Below are 24,623 nucleotides of genomic sequence, written 5' to 3'. Positions count from 1 at the left end.
ACTCTGGCTCAGGGAGCCCATTACTCTGCGTGGTGTCTTCTGACTTCCCGAAAAGTGGATGCTGCTGGCAAGGTACCTCACTTGGGGCCAAATGAGTCCAGTGTGAGGTCTGCAGCCGTGAAACAAGACTGGGAGCACTGGGACTCTAAAACCTTTGTTTCCTTGTAAATACCTGGAACACCAAAAACGTAGCCAACACTACAACTACTTGTTAAAGTAAAAGTCTTACAGCCATAAAGCAAAATCGTAACCGTTATGGACTCCAAAGATTTAGTACTTGGACTCAAATATGACAAACACAGAACCCACAGTTACAGGGTTAGGCTCCTGCTCCAGCCAGGCTACTTTATGCCAGTATTATCTTTAACAAAGGCCGTCTGACTCCTGAGCAGGTTCTCAAAAATAACCAGCCTCACATCAATTTTTGCACATATGATGAGCAGTTCCACGAGTCTCGACATACAGCTCCCCAGAGTGTGTGACTCACCCGCTTGCTCCTCTCCGGCCAATAGTACTGACAGAAGTTGACCTATTTCGAGGGAACCTGAACTGTAAAATTCGTGTCACCATTTATAACTGTGAGCCTGTTGACAACTCGCAGAAGCGCTGCTTTCCCGGCTCTGACTGAATTCATGTTACTTTATTCCTTTAACCAGTGGGAATGAGTAAGAGCCGCAAATGCCGCCGAAGTCTGCGAATAATGCATCTTCATACTCAGTCGGTGGTGCATTCGTGTGGATGTTATCCGTACATGAATAAAAGATCAAACCTGTGCCATAATTAATCCAAGCTTAATAGCTTTTTTTCCCCTTTCTGTGTAATTGCCCTGGGGCCCTCAAATGCTAAACACCAGAACATCCAAGCAGGGCAACAATAATTAAAACAACAATAAGTTAAAAAAAAAAAACACACCCTCATTTAAAAAAAAAAAAAAAAAAAAAAAAATTGGAAATTAGATTGGTGACAGTGAACTCTAATGACTACAATAGCTTCCTATAATGTTCTACCCTATATGGATGTCGGGACTTCTCCGCTGCCATGTTCGCAATAGCTAGTAGCTAACTAAATGAGATTATTTCATAATAAATTATTAATTAATTATTTTTATAGTGGTGTAGTCTTATTGTTATCATATTAACGAACTATACGATGATTATTACTTCTAAATAGGTTGAAAAATAATTTCAAATGATATTTTAAAGTATGATAATTAAATCAATTCAATAAAATTAAAATACTTTTACATTTTTTGCTGTATTATTTTATTGTACTGCTGGTGGACCTGCCTGGACACCGCTTTCAAATGCATGTTTTACAAAATTGATTTAAATAAGGAATAATAAAATCTCTCATACATACATTCTATGACTACTTTTACTACTACTACGAATATTTTTAATATTATTAGAATGTAACAAATATATAATAAAAACATTTCTGACAGTTTGTTCAGCATTACCAGTGAGACATGTTTTCCTGGTGTCTGTCATGTGACACGACCGCTAACCTTTGGCGAAGGACATCCTCACACCCCGTGCAACCTACGCCACACTCGACACCTTCGGTAGCATGTGACATGCGTGTCAAGGACTGCCGCGCAGCAGATTATTAAGGCTGTGTGAACGGAGGCTGGTATTCCGAAAGACTGACGCTTTATAGATGGAATAGTAATTGAAAAAGCAAAGACCTTGAGGCACATTATTTACTTTACCTATTTGTTTCTGGTGATGGAATGGTGACTGAACAAGCAGCATTGCATGATCCTCAGGGCCTTTTACCTTATTCATGACTGGAAAAATACCTTATTCATTATATTCTTATTATTTTTAAATGCACATTTTTTCATGTATTTATTATATGGTATGCATGTATTTTATAATGCAATTCTTGCTATGGTGTAGAACTGCAGATCATTATACTGAAAGTGATCATTTATGTATCTAGACATCCAGATGACGGAAAACTACAAAATATTGAGTGGAGCCGCTTTATACTCGTACGCGTTTTTTATAACATTAGAGCAAACCCACGCAAGCATGGAAAGCAAACGTCACAAGGCCAAAGCCTGGATTTAAAACCCCAACCTCAGAACTATATAGTGGATATGCTAACCACTATTTCATCGTGCTCCTTGTATTCATTCATTTAATCATATTCTTATTTTAATGTATTTGCTTGGTGGTGTAGGATTGCATCGCACTCTTCGACAAGTTTCTAATGTTTTTTTTGTCAGCAAGAAAAAAAACATTACAAAAAGCATGCAGGTGTACGTCACAGCTAACTATCCAGCCATCCATTTTCCTAGGCGCTTATCCTCACAAGGGTCGCACGGAGTGCTGGAGCCTATCCCATCTGTCAACGGGCAGGAGGCGGGGTGCACCCTGAACTGGTTGCCAGCCAATCGCAGGGCACATAGAGACAAACAGCCGCACTCACAAAAGAACCTAGGGGCAATTTAGAGTGTCCAATTAATGTTCCATGTTTTTAGGATGTGGTAGGAAACCGGAGAACCTGGAGAAAAGCCACGCAGGCATGGGGAGAACATGCAAACTCCATACAAGGGGGTCTGGCATCGAACACGGAACCTCAGAACAGTGGGGCCAATGATTTCCAGCTGAACCACCGTGCCACAACTAACGACAACCACAAAAATCAAATATTAGCACCATGACTATCATATATTGCATCGTATAATAGTTTTTTTTTTTTTATTGTCACAGTGAGGAAACATACCGTAGTTGAGCAAAGTATTCCCATCAATTTAGCATTGCAAACATGAGAAGTAGGCTAAAGTTATTTAGAATTATGACCCTGTGGCTGGAAGCAATTCGACACACAGTACAAATCATCCATCACACCCCCACATGGACACATATGCTCATTATACACTAGTTGACAACAGCAGGGCAAATATTAAGACAAAGCCAAGCTCAGCCTGGCCGAATGTCACTATTTTGCCCGCTCGTCTATTTCGCCGCTTCAAAATTTGGGGAGTGGAGGCACAATTAGATAGTTATGCGAGCCAATTGGCTGCCCTCCTGTGGCTTCAAACACACACACACACACACACGCACACAAACTAGCATCAAGAGTCACGCAAAGGAAGTCTGACCATCTCGCTGGCGGTGCCAAACCCTCCCCGGGAGGTCGCGGAGTGAGCGTCTTAGGCGAGGGACGCCAGCCTGCCAAAGTACATTTGCTCACGTTGTCTCTCGGGGCAGGTGGAAAAATTGGAATATTTTTATTTTGCTCTGTTACTAAACTAAAAAACCTCCATCATTAGAATAGAGCGATCAATGGGTGAGACGGTGGAAATTCAGATGTTTTTTATTTTTTAGTATACATGTGATAGCATTTGGCGAGTTCATCAGAAGACTGTATACCACATTTCCAGCATTACGCAAAACAATTTCTTCAAGCAAATACAGTAAAACAGAACTCTCAGCTTTTCCCAGCGATTAGCACAGTAATAAAGTGGCTGGTGAGGGTAGGAAGCCTGATAATCAATAATCATAATATTTGCAGTAAGGATGACTGACATCTCTCGTTAGCGCATTAAAGAAGCAGCTCTCGATTAATCAAGCAACTTTTGCACCCAGCAACCCTTCATTAACAACCCTGATTAACCTTTTAAAACAGAATTAGACAATCAATCAGGATCAATTAAGAGGAGCCCGAGGGGAGGCGGTCAGCTTGTCAGTCAGCCAATCGGGAAGTAGGCGCAGAGGTAATGGGATATAAAAAAGATAAAATATAACGATAAATAAAGTGAAGAGAATGAACTACCAAATTGTTGTTTGCCATTTTTGTATTAAAGTGCGATAAAATAAAAATCAATCAATCAACAATAATCCACAATTTTTGTTCGGATCCAAATCACTGGCCGGTTTGAATCACATTAAAAGCTGACAGATATGTGAGACGCCATATGCGATCATAACCAACCGTATAAGACCATATCGCACTGAGGAATCATTAAAATGAAAAAAATAAAAAAGCAAATTACTTTACATTGAAGACCATCTGGGTGCACTTGAGTGCAACATTTATTTTAAAAAGAGGGGTAGAAAAAAATTGGAGTATTTCAATAGGGCATCATAACTCTCAGTGTTAGCCACTCACCGCTAACACCATTCATGGGCGCTATTAATCCACAGATCGAACGCGATGATACCGAGCAGGCTATAATAATGAAAGAGGGATTTATGACGTCAAGCATCGCTTCTAACATAATCATAAAAAAGAAACAACGAGCTCATCTTTGAAGATTGAATCGGATTACATTACAATAGCATGTTTATATGCCGTCACGTCTACAGACATAAAAGAAAAGGAAAAACAACAAGCAGACCTTTGTAATACCAAATGAAATTTCCATGCCTCCTCATGCTCGCCATTCATCAAAAAACATGAAAGCGTAAATTCTCCATCAACGCACAGGCCCCATAAAAACAAAACAAAAACATGAAAAACAAAGACGATACAGTCCAGACCAGTCGTCTTTTGTCATATTTTGTCAACCAAAAAGTGGCTGGCGAGCATATGAACGGACACACCAACATCAACTCTGCGAACCATGAATTATTTACTTGGTAAATTAATTTTCGATTTCTTTACTATTTTAGCTACAATAAATCTGTCACAATAATCCTGAAATACTATTAGTAGGGTTCAATTGTCCTGTGCCATTGTCCAACAATAAGTACGATGCAATCAGACAATTGGAAAAATGAACAAAATTCTAGTCATTTATATTTTATTCGTCCTTTTTTTAAGTGCTTACGTCATCCTTGATGAACAAGGAAATAACCAATTACCTATGTGGAAATGGAGAAGTGAAAAGAATAATAACAATGCCTTTTAGAATCATTTATTTGATTTATCTGTTGACTATAAAAGCAGCGGTATGGTGATATGATAATCAATGAATGAATAGGCGACACGGTGGAGCAGCTGTAAAGCATTGGTCTCGCAGTTCTGAGGCTCAGGGTTCAATCCCGGCTCTCCCTGTGTGGAGTTTGCATGTTTTCCCCGTGCCTGCGTGGCTTTTCTCCGGGCACTCCGGTTTCCTCCCACATCCCAAAAACATGCAAAATTAATTAGACACTCTAAATTGCCCCTAAGTGTGATTGTGAGTGCAACTGTTGTTTTATCTCTATGTGCGCTGCGATTGGCTGGCAACCAGTTCAGGGTGTACCCTGCCTCCTGCCTAAAGATAGCTAAGATAGTCTCCAGGTCCCTCTTTGTGAGGATAATCAGCTCAGAAAATGGATGGATCAATGGACTATAGAACTGTTCCCCTAAACCATAAATTGGAATGGTTGGGTTCTTTTGTTTTAAATTATCCTTTATGAACCAGGAAGTAACATGGTAGCATGGAATTACATGACATCATTCTATTTATTTATTGCAGGATTTATCCACGCTTTGTTTCTGATGTCACGATGGAACCTTCCCCTTGAGCTGTCATTAATAATGGTACACATGGTCCAGTAATTTTACATCATTCTTGGTAAACCCGAGTAACCTGGCTACCTTCCAAATGGACAAATGTACACCAATGCACCTTGTACCACATATTTGACGACAAGGTTATCCAAGTTTTCTTTGTTTATGTTTAAACGAATGTGCTCACTCACCTTGATAGTGTGCGCTGAAACCGCGGTACCGGTGGTTGTTGTCTGTGACGAAATGCAACCGTAGCCAGTTCTTGTTGCTGACCACGGGCGATGGCACATTGCTCCCCGACAACCTGTGACACACAACCAAACAATTTCTTTATTACGTGACTGCCAAAAGCGATAATTAAGGCGTATTTACAGAATATAGGCGAGGTCTGACTTCAGAATTGTGCGCCTTAAGAAGCGCAAGGTGATGTAGCAAGAAAAGGACACAGAAGTTCTCTAATTAGCCATGCGGCATAGTTGTTGTTCCCACACAGTTGAAAAAATATATGCGAGTAATTATTGTATGCTGTTTGAATATGTTGCTGCTCATGTTCGTTAAAGTAGTACTTCTTCAAAACTTTGTAATTACTGTAACACATATGCTAATTCCCATTAGCCTTTCTATGGGGTTTTACAAAATAATGGAAGCATTACACAAGCAGAGTTTCAATAGATAGTTTGGTTGAACATTTGGGTGTTTAAATATACAACATTGAAGTATCTCTTTCATATATGGTGGAATTTGTACAGTCAGCTGCTTGAAGCAAACACACTTATTTGGAGAACAGTGAGAGAACAAGTGAGAACAGGTGCAAAGAAATATTTGTGTTTTACAAGGTTTAAATTTGTTTAACGCATGTAGGAGGTGTAAAATTTGTTTTAAAAATGAAGAGTTTGTTTTCAAAACGAGACATAGGCATTTTTTTCAGATTTACGAAACTCGCGCCAAAATTATCCAGCTCCGAATGGATAATTTTGGCGCCTATGTCTCGTTTTGAAAACAAACTCTTCAAATATACTTTTACTGTAGGTCTCTGCCACAGATTTTCTCCGATTGTGGGTGGATCTGGAACAGACTGTTAGTCATATAGCGAATCATTTTCTAAAAGTTCTTCGAACATTTAGTTGTAAGAATAGCCTTGGGTTATAAGCCACATGCTGCTTCACTTTGTCTCAAAATATGGTTGTATTCACAATCTTATACATCGCCAATTACACTACATACAGATTTGACTGTGATTCTGCAGCTCTCCTGCTGTGAGAGGAAGTGAACATTATGATGACGAGCACCGTCATTATTAGAATTATTATTATTATCAATATTATGATTGTTATGATAAGCAGTATGCTCATCGTGTCCCAATGACACTTAATGAAGTAGCATAATCATTTACTGTATATTCTAAAAACACCTCTTGTAAATACTTCAAATCAAAACCATTTTGAAATTCTAAATATGTACCAGAGAAAGAAAAAAATACGCACAAATCCTGTTGAAATCCTCGTGAAAAACTAATTATAGTACATTTTCAATAAAAGCTTTGAAATAAATTACATCATTCCCTAAAATACTTGCTGGTATTTTTAGAAAATGCATGTTATACAACAAAACAAACTACAGGACTTGCAAATAACTAATCAAAAAATGTTCCAATATACATGAATACAAAGGCAAACATGAACGAAAAACTCCAAATTATTTGATAGGAATAAAATGAATATAAAATATATACGTGAATAAAATGAAATTACATCACAGTGTTATTAAGTCAAATGTATGCTTTTTGTCGCTAAATGACTGATTAGGATTTGAACCAATAGTGCATTAGTTTGCGTTAGTTTTATGTTTGTCTTTTTTCTTTTCCTTTTTTTGAAAGGCACACACCGGCTGTAAAACATTACAGCTATGAATTTATCATAAAAAACAGACAAAGTAAGACTCCCAGGAGACTTGTGAGCGCTTGTGATGGATTAAAACTGCTGCCTGTTGCACATTTCTGAGTAATAATTGTGACAGTTTGCCAACAAATGTACTCCATATTCAAAATTAGACGCCGTCGCTTCACTTTCGCGACAGCATCATTACCCACAGCGCATCATTAAAAGTCATGTTGTGTGCATGTTTAAGCCTTTCTAATATTAAAAGAAGAATTCAGTCATAAATCTATAGCAGGGGTGAATCACTGTCTGTGTGTAATGAGTAAAAAGTTGCAGTATAACAGTATAATCAGGCTGCAAAATGAGTTGGCGAGAAGCTAGTGCAAAGACTTCCAGAAAGGACACTGGCTGATGAGTAAAGGCAACATACAGCTCTCGAGGACTGTATGTCAGAAAACTAAAATAAAAATATATATTATACTTATAGAGCACTTTTCTCAACACAAAAAGACACTTTACAATTTCATGCATCATTCAATCACTCTTCAGTCACGCCCGGGTGGTGGGAAGCTACTTGTGTAGGCACAGCTGCCCCTCAGGCAGTCTGACAAAAGCGTGGCTGCCACTCTGCACGGACCACCTCGCTGACCACCGCCAGACATCCAACCACATTCATTCATAAGCAATGTGGGTTAACGAAGTGCCTTCCTCAGGACACAGCGATGGCATGTGCTGGGGCCCAAAACTAAAGCTCGCCGGAGTTAAAAGTGAGTTGAAGTAAGTCGACTGAAGCCAAACTAATTGAAAAAAGAATACCTGAAACTAAGCTAAATGTACCTCACAGTAATCAAGCTCAGCTAGTGGAAGCTGGAAAAAAAAAAACTGCATCAAATTAAACTAATTCTTTTCCTTTCAGTTTGTCCTGTCAGGGGTCGCCACAGCCTGTCATCTTTTTCCATGCGCGCCTATCTCCTGCATCCTCCTCTCCAACACCAACTGCCATCTTGTCTTCCCTCACAACATCCATCAACCTTCTCTTTGCCTGGCAGCTCCATCCTCATCACCCTTCGAACAATATACTCACTCTTTCTCTTCCGAATGTGTCCAAACCATCGAAGTCAGCGCCCTCTAACTTTGTCTCCAAAACATCTAACCTTGGCCGTCCCTCTGACGAGCTAACCCTATCCAACCTGCTTACTCCGAGAGACAATATTTTCACATCCACCACCTCCAGTTTTGCTTCCTTTTGTTTCTTCAGTGCCACCGTCTCTATTCCGTACATCATGGCCGGCCTCACCACTGTTTGATAAACGTTGCCCTTCATCCCAGCAGAGGCTGTTCTATCACATAACACACCGAACACCTTCTGCCACCTGTTTCAACATCCTTGGTCCAGTTTCTTCACTTCCTTACCACATTTACCATTGCTCTGGATTGTTGACCCCAAATATTTGAACTTGTCCACCTTCGCTATTCCTTCTCCCTGGATCCTCATTCTTATCCTCCACCACTCTCATTCATGCGCATACATTTTGTTTTACTTTGGCTGATCTTCATTCCTCCCCTTTCCAGTGCATGCCTTCACTTTCCTCTACCTGCATCCTGGCTGAACATGCAACTGAAGCTAAAATTGTCAAATTTAAACGGTACCAAATCTTCAAAACACACTTGCAATGCTTTCCGAATCTCTAAAATTAACCAAACACAAGTGAAAATAACTGAAGCTATGGTAGCTGGCACTGACTCTATTTGAGATAAAGGAAGCCAAGGAAACCCACTCCATGCTACCTGAAGCTAAGATAACTAAAATACACTGAAATATATTTAAGACACCAAAAATTAACTGACGCTCTATTGAGCAAGTAGCTGAAGTGAAAATAAATGGTCTGGCTAACTTGAGGATAATATACCTGCAACAAAAGTCAATTTAACCAAAACAAAGGGAAACAAAGCAATACTACGTGAAACCAGGCTAACTATCCATCCATCTTCTACACCGCTTACTCACGGGGATACTGGCACCTTCCCAGCTATCATTGGGCGAGAGATGGGTTAAACTCTGAACTGGATACCAGCCAATCATATGGCACAGCGAAACATTTATTCACATTAATATTCACACCTACATGCCATTTAGAGCCTTTATTTAACCTGCACTGCATGTTTTTGGGATGCAGTGTAGGAAGAAACCTGAGTACCCAAAGAAATCCCACGCACTCACGGGGAGTCAAAACATACAAACTCACACAAAGCCGATTTGAACCTTTGTCCTCAGAACTGTGAGGCAGATGTGCTAACCAGATGCCCACTGTGCCACCCTAAGATAACGAAAATTAAGATGATAGAAACTAAACAGTAATTTGACAAAGTTAATTGAAGTGACCTAACTTGAAGCCTTGGTAAATTATGACACAGCCAAGACATGCCAAATTAACCAATCCATTATTCCATTTTATAAGCCGGTTATCCTCACAAGGGTCGCAGGAGTCCCAGGGCCTATCCCAGCCGACTTTGGCTGAAAGGCAGACTACACCCTGAACTGGAAGGCGCAATACAGCTAAATAAAGTCAATCTAACTAATCTAACTAAAGCGAGACTAACCAAAACCAAGATAAACATGGTCTTGGTCACTGAACAAAGCTAACTGAAGCCATAGTAACTAAAGCCAAGTAAAGACAAAATTCCAACCTGAATCAAAGCTATCCAAATGAAGTTTCCATACAAAACCAAAGATAACTGCAATTAAATTAATTGTAAAATTAGCCAAACGTAAATTAAGATGAATGAAGCTTGGCAAACGGGAGGATAAGAAACCTGAAGCTTGGTGATTAAAGTCAAGTTAAATCAATGACGCTAGCTATTGTGAACCTATGCATGCAGGCTAATACGGATTTTTTTTTCTTTCCATCGACCACTTCTATTTTATTGTGTGAAATTCTCTCTAAATCCTCATGAGAACAGTCTAAAAACGTCACACACAGCACAGCTCTAAAACCAAACAAGAGCACCCCCTAAGTCGATTCTTCATTTCCGCCATGAGGACAAACGCATTATTAAATCATTAATCAGCGCTCATGGCTTGCGTTGAAGACACGCTCTCCCTCGGTACAGCAAAGGCTATTAAAGCACTTTGGGGGCATCACAGAAGAAGTGCTCGGTGATGTCTCCGAGAGCAGGGGGGGGGGACTACATTTGGACTTGACGCACTTCGATACTAGGACTTCAAATATATTAATAAAATATGAAAACAACCTACTACAAACTGTTAAGCAACGCTTGTTGAGACGAGAACTGAACTGGAACATACATCAAAGCTGAAAAACTACTACAACGGAAACTGAAGCTGCATGAAACTAAGCTAAACCACAGAACAGCAAAGCTAATTTAAGTAAAGAGATATGAAGCTCAGCTAATTTAAACTGAGCTGACTGAAGCTAAGATAGTTGAAGCTAATATTTAGGGAACCCAAGTTACCGTAGCCAGGCTAACCAAAACTAATCTATCTGTATAAGACAGAGGATGATATGCCAATAAAAAAAAGAATCAAATATTCATACGTAATATGTTTAGAAGAAATAAATGTAAAGCTTAGGTGGAGAAGATGTAGCTGAACCTAAGTTGAATAAGGACTGGCTGATGCTTGTTTATTTATACGTGCCCTGTGATTGGCTGACAACCAATGAATGAACCAATGGACCAGACTACAGAAACACCACTTGGCCAAACTACGATGGAACACATGTAACACGTGTGTTTGCACTGTGCAAGCGCTCATTAGACAGTGGGGGGAATGCTGTTTAATCAGGCAATCTGTCTTAATAGCCGAGGCTAATTAAGACAGGTGGGAACTGCTACATACACACCTACACACAGAGACACACACACACAATGGAAGTATCCCACTGTGCGGGATGTAGTCTGGGTGGAACTGTCATCAATCAGTTTTCAGAGACATAAGACTGGTGTGTGCGTGTGTTTGTGTCTGTATGCGTGTGTGTGTCACTCGCTATCAATCTCAAGTGGGCAGAGGGTAATCAGAACTCACAACGGGACCCCTTCTTACACACCCCGACCTCCCTTATCTCATCTAAATCTGCCTCCCCCTGCCGTCTCTCCTCCTATGAAACACGACAATAACATAAAACATTACTGCACACAGGTGTGTATCAAACTGGACGACGCGGACATAAAATGGAACAAGCTGAGTAAGTATCAACGCATGTGTTATGGAGATAAAACACCTATCGGTGTGTGGCCTGTTTCCTGCTGAGTTTGCGCAAAATTGACAGTGTACAATGCGTCGACCTGTGCAATTCACACAGAACCGAGCGACAAAATATTGGACTTGCTCTAATTATTTCGAATAGGATCTGATTAAAAAGAGTAACATTTTGAAAGATGGTTGGCAAAACAGTTGGGATGTTAACAAATAGCAAGAAAGTAATCTGCGCAGAAAAATAGTGCAATGGAAGATTTAAAAGTGTTTGACAACTGGCCCTAATCTAATATATTTTAAAGCCCTAACTTTTGGGTAGAAAAAAAAAAGTTTGTGGATTTTATGTTTGTACTCTATCAGTGTATGATTGCTAAAATGCTAACATGCTAACAAGCATTGTGCTATAACCTCACGACATAACATGACAAGATAGTGTCCCATCAATGTATATAGATAATTCCTGGACTTATTTGATATTGTGCTAAAATAACGAGTGAAAAGTAATGGTAGAAGTAATGTTTGTCATTTTTTTTGGCAGTGGTGCTCAAGAAAACAGCTTTATTTTCAAATTATTTTCTCAATGCTATAATTACTCCACTGAGACAGTTCCTAAAGGATGGAAAAGATAAATTAAAAACGTCTTTGGCATGACACTAAAACAAAGCGTCCAAGTACATGCCCAGTTAATGTAATATTCAAATACTTGCAGAGACAGTCTAGCAATTTCAACTCTTTTTAGACATATTGCCAAGCTGCTTTCTGGTCAGACCAGTTCATTTTAATTAATATAGTTTTTTTTTATAGCATTTTAATTAAATGTTGCTTGAGGCTGTTGACCATGTATAATTATAGTGCCAATTATTAATAAGTCTTACAGTGACGTCTATTCCAAGATGGACTATTGACAGACGTGTGGTTTACTGGTTGTAGTCTCGAATAATATTTTCTCTTAAAAAGGTAGTGTTACCTGATGAAAACTCAGTCCAGAGCCAAGAAAAACTGCCCACCCTTATAATCGTGCTTACTATGTCCCCGACTAGCAATCATTCTCCCCTTACTGTAAATGTGTGTGGTGTTGTGCATTAGAACTGGGGGAGACTGGTGGGGTGAGGTGAGACATTCACGGGGCAATGATGACCCACAACTGTTATCACAACCAGTTCCCCAAAAGATGTGTGAATGTATGTGGTGCATTAAAAATCCAGCAGGGAAAATGCATGGCGGGTGCCACCAAGAGGCCCCACTCTGAATATATATGTATGCCTCTCTCTCTCTCTCTCTCTCTCTCTGTATATATATATTTTTTATTTTAATTAATATTTCTAATCATTGTTATGGTAGTGTCAATTATTCATTATCAAGCTAGGTTCAGTGTATCTCCATCTTACAATCAGAACTGTTTCTCCAACCAAAATCTGACACTGAACAAATTTTTGAATTCCTATATTACTGTATATTGGGTAACAATTCTTTTAATGAGATGCTTGTCAAAAACAAATTGTGACCTATTTTGTTTAACTTCCCTTCTCAATGTGTTTTGATTGCAACATTTTTTTAACATCCACACTTCAGTCAAATTAGCATACTCTAATCGAATTATATACCTGAATTTGAATCTTTCCACTTTTTTTTTTTTACAACACTTTGAGCGTTTTCAAAGGAATATCAGAGGCCAGTTCAATTAATGCACCATCTCAATGCAATTCCGCATAGCAAAGTATTGATGTGCGTTAGCCAATGGGCAACATGGCATGCCTTCGAACGCATGCTTCATGTTTACACCGCTTGGCAGATTAATAGCTGAACCCAAAAGACACTAGACATAGTAGAATATGGGTCACGTTGGCAGCCTTTCTGTGCTTAATTTCACACGTGCTAATCCTGTACAGAAGATACATTCAAGTCGCATTGTGGCGGATTAGAGTTTAATTGCTTACACGCATGTAATCTAATTGCGGTATTCTCGCGTTCCGTGTTTGACGAGTTTCTCGCCGGCTCGTGTGTCCTTTCGTTCCAAGCTGGTTCCCAAGGGATCCGATTCTGCAGCCTGCTCTCCTGCCTCTCTGCTTGCGCCTCTTTCTTGGTGATGCATCACCTCTCGCATTACTGCATATTGGACTCCCCGTTTGCCCTCCCTTCAAAACAGGAGGTGGGTTCGGTAAATGTTAAGGTCGTTGGGAGCCCCGGACCTGCTGGGGGAAAGGGTCTCGGTCTGAGCCTGTTTACAGTCATTTGGCCAATAGTCCAGTAATGGATTCCCAAGTGACTCCCAGATTGACTGATGTGTTTTGCACGAGTTCCTTTCTGGGGGTGTGAGGAGAACACAAAGTAATGTCTATGCCAGTTCAGAGGTCATTTTGCACACACAGACCAACACATTAGGTACAACTGCAATTGCAACTGCAAACACCCAGAAAGTGGAACATTATTATTGTCAGCATTTTTTTTGCACTTTGCAAGCTTTTACTGCATCCTCTTTCTGATTTTGTTTGTTGTTGGTGTTTAGCAATTAAAGGCTTAACGTTTGGAGATTGTCTTGTCTAAAACCTGTCACTTTCTGACCCCTGATTAACCTTTTTTTTGTCATTGTATTTCTGCTCGGTAAAGAATCTCTTTTCTCAGTTTTTTCCCCAGCCACAGACAGCTTTTCCAGTGTTGATGTTTGTTCCATCACCAACTAGGAGGCTAAACTCAAATCTAAAATTGTTCCCAAGTCATGTTCATGTTTCAAGACTTTTGCTCACCAAAATATGTCGTGTTTGGTTGGAAATAAAGCTTTCTCCCGAGCCGTTTACTAGTTGTAGATGTGATCGACTTTGGTAAAAGTGCACATTATCATTAGCGTCACGAAATCTATCATGCTTTTACAGGCTTCCACTGAAAGTCTATTCAGGTTCTTTTCTTCTATTTAGCAGGTAAAAATCACATGTTCCATAAGGATTTAAGGCTGGTGAAAGACTTGGCCACTTCTTGACCCCAAATATTGTTTTGGTAACGGGCTTTATCGTTGCTGTACGAGGAAGGACCAACTCTCCATTTTACATTTTTTCCCAACATCCAGGTCAGTGATTCCAACACAGTGTGTCCCGTGAGCGCCCTTCAGGTGTGCTGTGAGAAGTTATCCAATTTTATGTAATTGCTAAAAAAAAAACGTTTTTATTCCAAGAAATAATGTATCTTTATTCATCTATTTATGCCAATGAGGCACAATGACAAACAGAACAAAAATATCATCTTCTATTAGATGGCAGGAGGTACATACAGTAATTAATGCATACAGTTTTGGTAACATTTACTTTTGTTAGTGTGCCGTGGGATTTTTCAATTGTAAAATATGTGCCTCGGCTCTATAAAGGTTGGAAATCACTGATCTAGGTGAATTCCAAGGCTTTTACTTTGATTAATTTCTAATAAGGAATTCACTCAAGTGAAACAGCGAAGAGTTTTTAGCTTTTACTCACGTTAGGATTATTATATTGTAATTGACTTCTCTTTACACTTATATTGTAGTTAAGTGAGTAATACGGAAAACCACTCCTTGTACAGTTAATATGGTTTCATAACAGTGAATAGTACAACTTGCAAATCAGGCAGATTTGGAGCAACCACACAGTATGTCGCACATCTTCCGTCACCCGTTGTCAATCCGACACCTGCGTGTCTGACACGTCACTAAAACGACTCGGGCTTTAGCTACAATGTGTCACTGCTGATTTCTAGGGATCCAAATAACAAATCATGAGGAGGAAAAAAAAAAAACGATCAAATCCTGATGTGCCAAGACAGCATCACATGCAAGGTGATGGGCTGTCAAGTAGACTTGCACAAAGATCACTAAACAGCGGACTACTTTCTGGCAGATAAGAGATAGAACACATTTTCAAGGGCAACTGATTGTGAAAACAAAATGCAACATTTTTATTTGCGTGTGTGCGTGTGTGTGTGTGTGTGTGTTATGTTAGGCTAGGATTACAGGCACTTAGCTCATATTGATATACTCCTCTCAGAGGCATGAGTAACCCCTCTCTGCATACTGATTAGACAAGAATGAGAGGGAGCTGACAGATCAAGTGCGTGGACGTAAATAGGCCGTTTGTGTGTGCAAAAGACTGCCGTTGTCTGATAAACACCTAACAGTCGCAGCCGGTCACGGTATTAGCGGTGGCGGCCATTAGCGCTGCCTGTTAATTGCTGGCAGGAAAAAAAAAAAAAAAGCATTTTAGCTTCTGCCTTCTTCTTCCCGTGCAATTTGCCAGTACAAATCGGTAAACAAGGAGTTTAGCGGCAAAGTGACCCAGTTACAGGAAAAGTATATGATGAGTACAATAAAGAAAAGCTCCCATGTTTGAATCCTGCAGCGATATAAGACCAAAAAGGGAACAAACTTGGTCACTGTGTTCACAATATAAATAATCCATAATGACATAAATATGTGGTCCAAATGACCTCAAGATGGCTGCTTCACGCCAAAGTGTCAGACTCGCTGCATATTTTTGGTCATAGGTTCTTAAGAATTTTATGTGGTCGGTCCTACTTTTAAAAGACATGGCTACCTAATTTCATGTTGCAAAGTGAGATTATCTTGCAAGGCATTTTTTTTTTTTTTAAATCAGCGTCCCATTTTTTGGGACGTCATGATTTTCACGCATTATCTCCTTCAGTATATCAAAATATTTACCTCTTTTAATGTGATTCTGATTCTGGTTTTTGGGATGATCTACTAAGAATACCCGAGCACCCTCTCGTGGGCACCGTCCCATTTTTGGGACGAGATTATAAATTAGTAAAGTTATCATATAACTTAACCATAAACAAGAAAGAAGTGTTCTTTCCTTGATTGTGGCCTGTCAGGAGATTTTTATCTCAACAAGGCAAAAAATTGCCACCCTGGCCATGAATGGTTTATAAAAGCCAAGATGGGTGATGGACAGCAGAGTGGAACGAGCTGATTCGTAAAGATGAGGCCTCAGCACTTTTAATGGGGGACACAAAGGACAAAACATCAACTAATTGGTGTGTGTATCAATGGCAGTCACATGACAGATTCATTACTTGATGGCGACATCTGCTTACACGCATACATGAGGTTCACAAAACGCAAGCCCTTCCTACTAATACTGCGGCTAATTTCCCACGTGTACTTAACATGAGCGGCATCTCAACTAAAAACATGAAATTGTTTTCAATTACTCGAATCGGGATTACATATTTAACCTTGGGCAATGAAGTGCATGCTCCTTCAAGTCTAAAGACAAATCCATTATCATCTGACCACAGGTAGCAGTCAGCCAATGCAACAAATAGGGAATTCCTTTGTGTGTTGTCAAAGGGTTCACTCATAATATTTCATAGCCCCTAACTTCCCATCGATTTTTGGCAAATTAAGGTATCGATTAGCCATTGCTACAACCAATGCGGATCTAATCACCGCGTGGGCTATTATTGTGTAATTGATCCGGGGGCTGGGGGACATAATGGCGTGAAAATAGCTTTTAGGGACATGCTGTATTAGCATTCACGTGCAGGTGCACGGTGTGGCTTAAATGCATCCCCTTTTTTGTAAATACCATGTTTGTTTGTGTCTCTGTGCACATCAGTGGTACAAATCGGATGGTTTTGACAGGTGGTGCTGTAAACTCTAACCGTGACGGTTCAGAAGCCTCAGGAGATTTGTAGCTGAAATACAAAACTTCAGGAAAGCATGGCTCAAACCTGAATATGAAGTCAATGTAATGATGAACACAAATTATTACCAGATGTCATCAATTACTGCCCAAGTAATATGATTCTCTGAAATATAGACATAATGGTTGTATGTTGGTATTCAGATTCTGTCACTGCCACAAAAACTATTACTTTTGGGAAACCGGTCATTCGAGCCATGGTTTTGGTGACCTAAAAATAGGTTTGTGCACATGAATGTTATGTTTACACAATTTAGATCATTGTTTTCAAAAAGATATCAGTGAACACATTTCAGGCTAAAGAGTGGACAAAATGTGTTGCTTTCCTGATGTCTCCCGGGAGACGTTTTTTTAGTTTACTCCCTACACAAAAGCTCTTACATCTCAACTGAGCCCCCGTGTGGAATTGGGTTGAAAAGTTCATATTTGCAAAATAAATGCGACGGGGGATTTTGGGTCTTCGCCGTAGTCCATTCCGCAAGATCGGTGTGGACTTTGACACATAGTTGGCGTGACTCACAGTCTCTGGGGAAAGGATTGCGTCGGAGCACAGGATTGAGTCTCTTTTAAGGCTAAAAAGTGGTAAGTGGCTGCAAGAAGGGTGTCAGGAGATGTTAATGCTATATTTGGTCTACAGTACAGATGTTTGAATCAAGTAATCCAATACAGATCACAGACAGTATGTTTGCATTTTCTAATGAGATCAGAAACTCTCAAAAGTTATTAGTTTGGTTTTTAGGGTGATTCATCAAACGTCACCTCCGTGCTGTGCCAACATGCAATGATGAAAGCAAGGGTTTAGCAATTTAGTGTCACCCATCTGTCATGTACTTCGAACATGGTGGCAATCGGCCTTTACGGCGAGCTCGGCTTTAAATTGTCACATTGACGTATGTGTGGATTGGATTTGACAATTGTGTCCACCATCTCACTGCTGGTTCTCCAAACATGAAAACAAAACGTGTCTGACAATAACGGTAAGCTCCACTTACCAGATGGTCGGGGGCTCAGATCCCTCCACCTCGAGGTAGTCATACTTCTCCTCGGTGTGGAAGTCTGTAAAGACGACAGAGATGGTGTCTCCAGGTTCGGCCAATAGGATCCAAGTACAGTCGGCCTGGTTACCATAGTTGCCAGGGTAACCGGGACTGGTCACCACCCCACTGCCGCCCCGCACAGTGCCCCCACATGTGTCCTCAGCTGTCAATCAAATCAGAGTGACAAATAGAAAAACCTGGGTTAGGGAGAGGAGGAGGAGGGACTGAAGGGCAGACTTTTCTTTCTTTTTTTAGATGGGTGGATCAATTCGGGGAAGAATGGAATGGGAAACAAATTTCCACTACACCAAACAGGCAAGCGAGCCCGACACCCCACCTTCTCTCTCCCAATACGCGCTGTCTTTTCAACACATTTTATGGCTTTGATGTTAGAAATGGGATCGCCAATTGATGTTAATAATCATTTCATCCAAAAAAAAGTCGCGTTATCAATCTTGCTAATTCAAAGTATTTGGTGTGGGGTTGAGCGGGTGTTAGGGTCCAGTTCCTGTGCTTGTCACGCAATGACATTTGACTCTCTCTCCCCTCAATTGGCTAACCGCAAGGATTGCGACTATTGACTGATTTGCTGTGTAACAGATAAAGACACATGGATTGGCGCTGAGCACACGGCATAAATTATAAACATATAATTTATACAGAGGACAGGGTGGGGAAGGAGGGGATACTGGATGACATTGGACCTTTTTGCTCCACTGGGGTGTCAGTTGTTGTCGGTTGGTTTAATTGGTGCCCCAGTGGAAAAAGATGCAATGCAGAAAACAGTCAACTGTGAATATAAATTATACCTTTATAATTTATAGATATACACACAAAGGAGTCAAATTAGGAAGGCAACACACTCCTACAGAAGGAAGACACGGGCAAGTGCAATTTTTGTCATTTCCTGGCAGAAAGGACGAAGCTATAATTGCAGATCAGTGCGTCAACAGAAAGGCGTGACACCCTCTGGGCGGCTGCAGGGGGCGCCGCCTTCAGGGTGGAGAGTGGCAATGCACCCCTCCCCCAAAGAAAAAAAAAATAAACACAATAAACACATTAAACGCACACACCGGCACAGCAGACGGGAAGTACAAGACAGAAGGAGCCAGGAATAGACGCGGGGATCACAGGAGCAGATCGTAAAAAACAAAACAAGATGCGGGATGAAAGAAACGGCAAATAAAAAATGTTGGGATCCAGTCTTAGCTCGTGTCAAATGGATAGTGGATGTGCAGCAACCTAAACTAACACAATGCTAAATGATGTCAGAAAAACTATTTATTGTTCAAACTTATTATTCTTGCTTCACATTGAAGCACCATGTCCAAATAAATACAACACCAACAACAAGGGATAGTGATTTGATGTCAATTTGCTCAAGGGATCGTCCTCAAGTAAAGGTAGTCATGAATTTTCCTCAACTGACAAATATTTCTAACTCATTCAGTGCCAGGCAGAGTTCCCCATATTTCCAGGTGTTTTAGAGGATATTGACAGAATATTACCCCCCGCTCTTACGCCCACTTCCTGCACGGTCCCTCACTTACTCCTCAAACATCCAGCCTCCGAGATATCCTTCAGTAAACCACATAGTTACTTCCGCCACTTCTGCCTACATTAGGGTCCAATTTAGTATCCCACGATCACCAATCGTGACAAAACTCACTGACAGTAAAAAATTTTTGCTTTTGTGACTTTTCAAACCCTACAATATAACGAGACTGGCTTTTGATGGCGAAATAATTTATTTACAGATCTTCATTTAAGAAACAAAACAGAGGAACAATTACAAATATGGAGGCACGCACTGGAAAGGAGAGGAATGAAGATTAGCCGAAGTAAAACAGAATATATGTGCATGAATGTGAGGTGAGGAAGAGGAGGAGTGAAGCTCCAGGGAGAAGAGATAGCGAGGGTGGACTACTTCAAATACTTGGGGTCGACAATACAGAGCAATGGAGAGTGTGGTAAGGAAGTGAAGAAACAGGTCCAAGCGGGGTGGAACAGTCGGCAGAAGGTGTCTGGTGTTCTATGTGACAGAAGTGTCTCCTCGAGGATGAAGGGCCAAATTTATAACACAGCGGTGAGGCTGGCCATGATGTGCGGATTAGAGACGGTGGCACTGAAGAAACAACAGGAAGCAGAACTGGAGGTAGCAGAAATGAAGATGTTGAGGTTCTCGCTTGGAGTGATCAGGTTGGATACGATTAGAAATGAACTCATTAGAGGGACAGCCAAAGTTGGATGTTTCGGAGACAAGGTTAGAGAGAGCAGACTCCGACGGTTTGGACATGTCCAGAGGCGAGAGAGTGAGTATGTTGGTCGAAGGGTGCTGAGGATGGAGCTGCCAGGCAAAAGAGCGAGAGGAAGACCAACGAAAAGGTTGATGGATGTTGTGAGGGAGGAGAGAGGAAGATGCACAAGATAGGCTTAGATGGAAAAAGATGACATGCTGTGGTGACCCCTAACAGGACAGGCCGAAAGGAAAAGAAAAAGATTTAAGAAGCAACGCTTACTAACCGAATGGCTCGAGTTGAACCTCAATGGATTTTTTTCCATTCCGTTCATCATTTACTTTATGAACTGCATCATCATTTCTCACAATAGCCACACAAACGCTGTTCATAACTTTAAATATAAAACATATAGTCTGTCTTACGGTTGCCACAAGTCTGAGTTATTGGCATTTCTCTCCCTCAATCAATATAATATTCCACTTTAAAGCTGTGCTGATCTCACATTCAAAACGATACCGCCTTTTAATGGTGTCTCTCTGGTCATAAAGTTATGTATAGAAGTTGGATTTTCACCGACAAACTGATTCTTTTGGAAGAACTTGACGAATAGATTCATCTGTGACAAACTTGTTTGAGATATGTAAATGTCCAAGTCAATCAATGAGCGAAGGACACAGTCCCCACATAGCTTAAGAAAATGTTAAATACTGCAGAAAATCTCCACACAACGGATTCCTGATGCGTCTCTTTAGTCACTGCTATTTTATTTAACAACACAGCTCACATGAGCTCCGTTCACGACAGGTTAAGATGGCGGTGTCCAGTAAAAGCGGATTGTTGTGTCAAGAAGTAAAAGGTCAGGCATGTAATTACAGTATTATTTTCAGACAAGATTGAGACAGAAGCGCAAACTTTAGTCACCTTTTGGAGGTGTCATCACGATAGCCTGGATGCACTTTTTAGACCTTTTGAAGAAGCCGTTTTCACACCTCGCAATGCAAAGTCACTTGGAAGAGCAGCACGTCAGTGGGAGTGCAAACTGGCAATTTGCAGGAAGTGAGAAAGTGTCTGACACGGGCACCAACTCCCGCTGCCTCCTGTTTGGACACCTCTGTGGTTTGCTGTATTAGGAAACATGCCCGTGGGTATCGTTGTGTTTCCAGTATAAAATACAAGGAGGATACATAGGAGATGCTGAGACTGACTTTTCCACTGTGGTTTCGTGGCGACGTTTCCACTGTGGTTTCATGGCGGGGGCTAAAAGGAGTTAATCTATCAGCGAGTCCGTTTTGTTCTGTCCTGCTGCACTTTAGTGAGCGATTCATATTGCACACGGCAACCCGAGGAGGTAGAACTCTTGTTTCAGCAACCTAGGACTGAACGAAATATGGACTTTTGTGTGTGTGTGTCATTTCACATCACATTACTGCCTACACTTTTCTTTTCTTCACATTTTCCCACAGTTTTTTTTTTTTTTTTTTTTTAACAGCTCTACACCGTCTCCAACCTCCACTGACTTAATTGCCTTCTGGCCTTGAAACAATGGGTGGTAATCTCAGATCGCGCATCACATCAAGGAGTGACCGCACGCCAAAGTCTAAAGGAACCATCGACGTAAGACTATCTTTTATTACGGATCATGAAAACTGTCTATAATATGGAAGCTTCTCCACAGTGTAATTATGTGGCATCTACAAATACTGCAAAAGTACAGGATAGTAAATTGTTCAAGAGAAGGGTCCATTAAAACATTGTTGCTAACCAAAACAGCAGCACCTACCGATGCAAGTAAATGATGTGGAGAATGTAAATGTTTCCTAACCAGTGTTTTGTGGAGATTATTAGTATTCAATTAGATGCTGAAGTGGATGCGTCACAATGTTGCATAAAGCCATATTAAATAAATGCCACCTTCAAGGCCAAGGCAGAAGTAGCACCACAATGTCCATTAAATAGAAGCAAAAAAAAAATGTGGCAATATTTGTGTAATTTCTTTACATTATATGTATTTGTTTTTACTCTATGTGTGTTTATGTCTGATACCTCAGTGCTATTTTTCTTATGAAAAACATGTTGCAAAGAAAGAGGCAGGAATGGATTATTGCATTTCCATCCATTACAACAGGGAAAGCTGATTTGAGATACGAGTGTTTTGAGTTACAAGTAGGTGCATGGAACCTATTTCATTTGTATCTCAAACACCTAACCCACAATAAATGTGGACCTGGTGACCAATGAGCAACAATAAATCCTCGCGGAAATCTCCACACGGGTCTTTTCTTCCCATCCATTCCCTCTCACGTGGCAGTGGGGCGTTTGATCCCCGCTTCTTAGCCTGCTTATCCCAGCCCGCGTTTACCATAAACCCCCCGATGCGCTGTCATCAATATCCCAGTCATCGGAGTATTCCTCCTTTATCCCTCTCCGTCTCTCTGCGTGCTTCCCCGAGATCTCCTCCTCTTTGCTCTTCTTGCTGCTGATTGCTTTTAATACATTTTCTTTTCATATCGCCACTCCTCACCACAAGCCCTATAACTCCTCCTCTTGTTTGCATCGCTCACTCGGGGAAATCGCCAATCCCCCGGCACACAAATTCCAAAAACACAGCGGCCTCTATCAGCCACTGTCAGCGTGAAGGGATTACCGCCCCTCTACATCATCTGCTTTTTTTCCCCTCCCCTCCCAGTCTTCAGGCTGCATCCATCCTTCCCCTGGCTGCCCCGTGATCTACGTCCACCCACCGCATCCATCAACCTCCCCATCCATAGGGTAGTACTGCTCCCTGTATAGGCATCAAACAGTCGAGAGCAGCACCGTTCGCACCTCGGCTTCCTTGCTGAGAATAATTAAATGGACTCCACATGTGTAAAACAGCAACCTCCAAAAGCGCACTAAGAGTGGTCGTTCATCCTATGGAAGCTGTGCGCCAAATAGTTTCCCGTTATAGCAGTTCACTTAAAACAAGCAGATTTACAGTATAGCCCCAATATTTGAAGGGGAGAGGAACTGGGACCCTGGTCCAAAAACAATAAAACAAAGAAAAGACTCCGGCTTCGAATAATAAATGCCACCCTTCTTCAAATGGTATACTTATCGACAGCAATAGTTTTATTCATAACTCTACCACCACAAACTATAATCCCAAAACACTTTATCATTTGAAAGTCATCTTCAAAATCACCCAAATCAATATTATGGCTTGCAGATGTTGATCTTTTCAATGGCCACGCAGCAGAGCAAAAAATGAAATGCGGTGCAGACTCTGCATAATAACCCTGGCTAAAGTAAACTCCTTAAACTTGACAAAGATGTGATATGGCTCGGTCGATATGTATCAATCCCCAATGTCTGCGTTAATGTCCTTTTCCTGAATTTCTAAATAACAAACCTCATATATTTTTGGTTTTTCACCCGACTAATTGCAGTGTCACGGGTCACCTCCACTCTCAGCACGTGAGTAAATACCGCAGAACTATTTACATCTTTATGTCATTTCACTGTCCTCCATTTTCTCTAACAATGCTTCAGTGGGTTATTTTTCAACAGGAGCTCCTTGAAGCCCTCTGACGTTGCCCATTGTGACTTCCAGGAAAGACGTCTGCCTCACATTCATCCTTCGGGGCAAATTCATTTCCAGTTGGATTGGTCCTGCGCGTGGAACCTGATGCCATCTGACACCATCTGCCCTACTACAGCCTCCTCTTAGCGAACACCCACCCACCCAAAAAAAAAAAATCCTCATATGTCATAATCATTAAATGGACAACGGGTGTAAATGAATCATTTTACCGTGTTATAGGCAGATATTGAATCTTTTGAACATTCAAACCCTAAAATGACTATCATGAGTAGATCCACAAAAAAAGGCTTAAGAAACCATTCATTCATTTTCAGTTTTTTGTTTTAAAGGTTTATAATTACCGAAAAAATTATGCTAATGTATGTTAGCCCATTCCTCAATTTTTGCATTCTATGTTAGCATTAAGCAAGTTGACTTTCTCTCGACGGAAATTATCCGATTGGTTTAACACATTCTATCGCGTCAATAAGCACGTCGCTCGGCGTCCCTCACTCGGCAGCTCAATATCTCATCGGAAAAAGTGACGGCGTCTCTGCCACAC

At 40.7% G+C, this 24,623-nt stretch overlaps 1 protein-coding gene across 6 annotated transcripts in view; it reads right to left on the bottom strand.

The window, feature by feature from the left end:
• Nucleotides 1-24,623, bottom strand: part of csmd3b (CUB and Sushi multiple domains 3b) — a 326,110-nt gene that overhangs the window by 112,666 nt on the left and 188,821 nt on the right. For 4 of the 6 annotated variants that reach the window (XM_061814643.1, XM_061814652.1, XM_061814660.1 and 1 more), the window contains exons 7-8: nt 18,218-18,425; nt 5,640-5,752 (exon numbers count right to left, since the gene is read on the bottom strand). In XM_061814643.1, coding sequence (XP_061670627.1) covers nt 5,640-5,752; nt 18,218-18,425 — 321 coding nt within the window. The remainder of the gene's footprint in view (nt 1-5,639; nt 5,753-18,217; nt 18,426-24,623) is intronic. The other 2 variants (XM_061814676.1, XM_061814686.1) reach the window with 2 other exon arrangements.

The sequence above is a fragment of the Syngnathoides biaculeatus genome, chromosome 1, assembly GCF_019802595.1.
Source record: "Syngnathoides biaculeatus isolate LvHL_M chromosome 1, ASM1980259v1, whole genome shotgun sequence".
NCBI lineage: Eukaryota > Metazoa > Chordata > Actinopteri > Syngnathiformes > Syngnathidae > Syngnathoides > Syngnathoides biaculeatus.
Note: the sequence above shows the minus strand (reverse complement) of the source record. Positions and strands in the feature narration are given on the sequence as shown.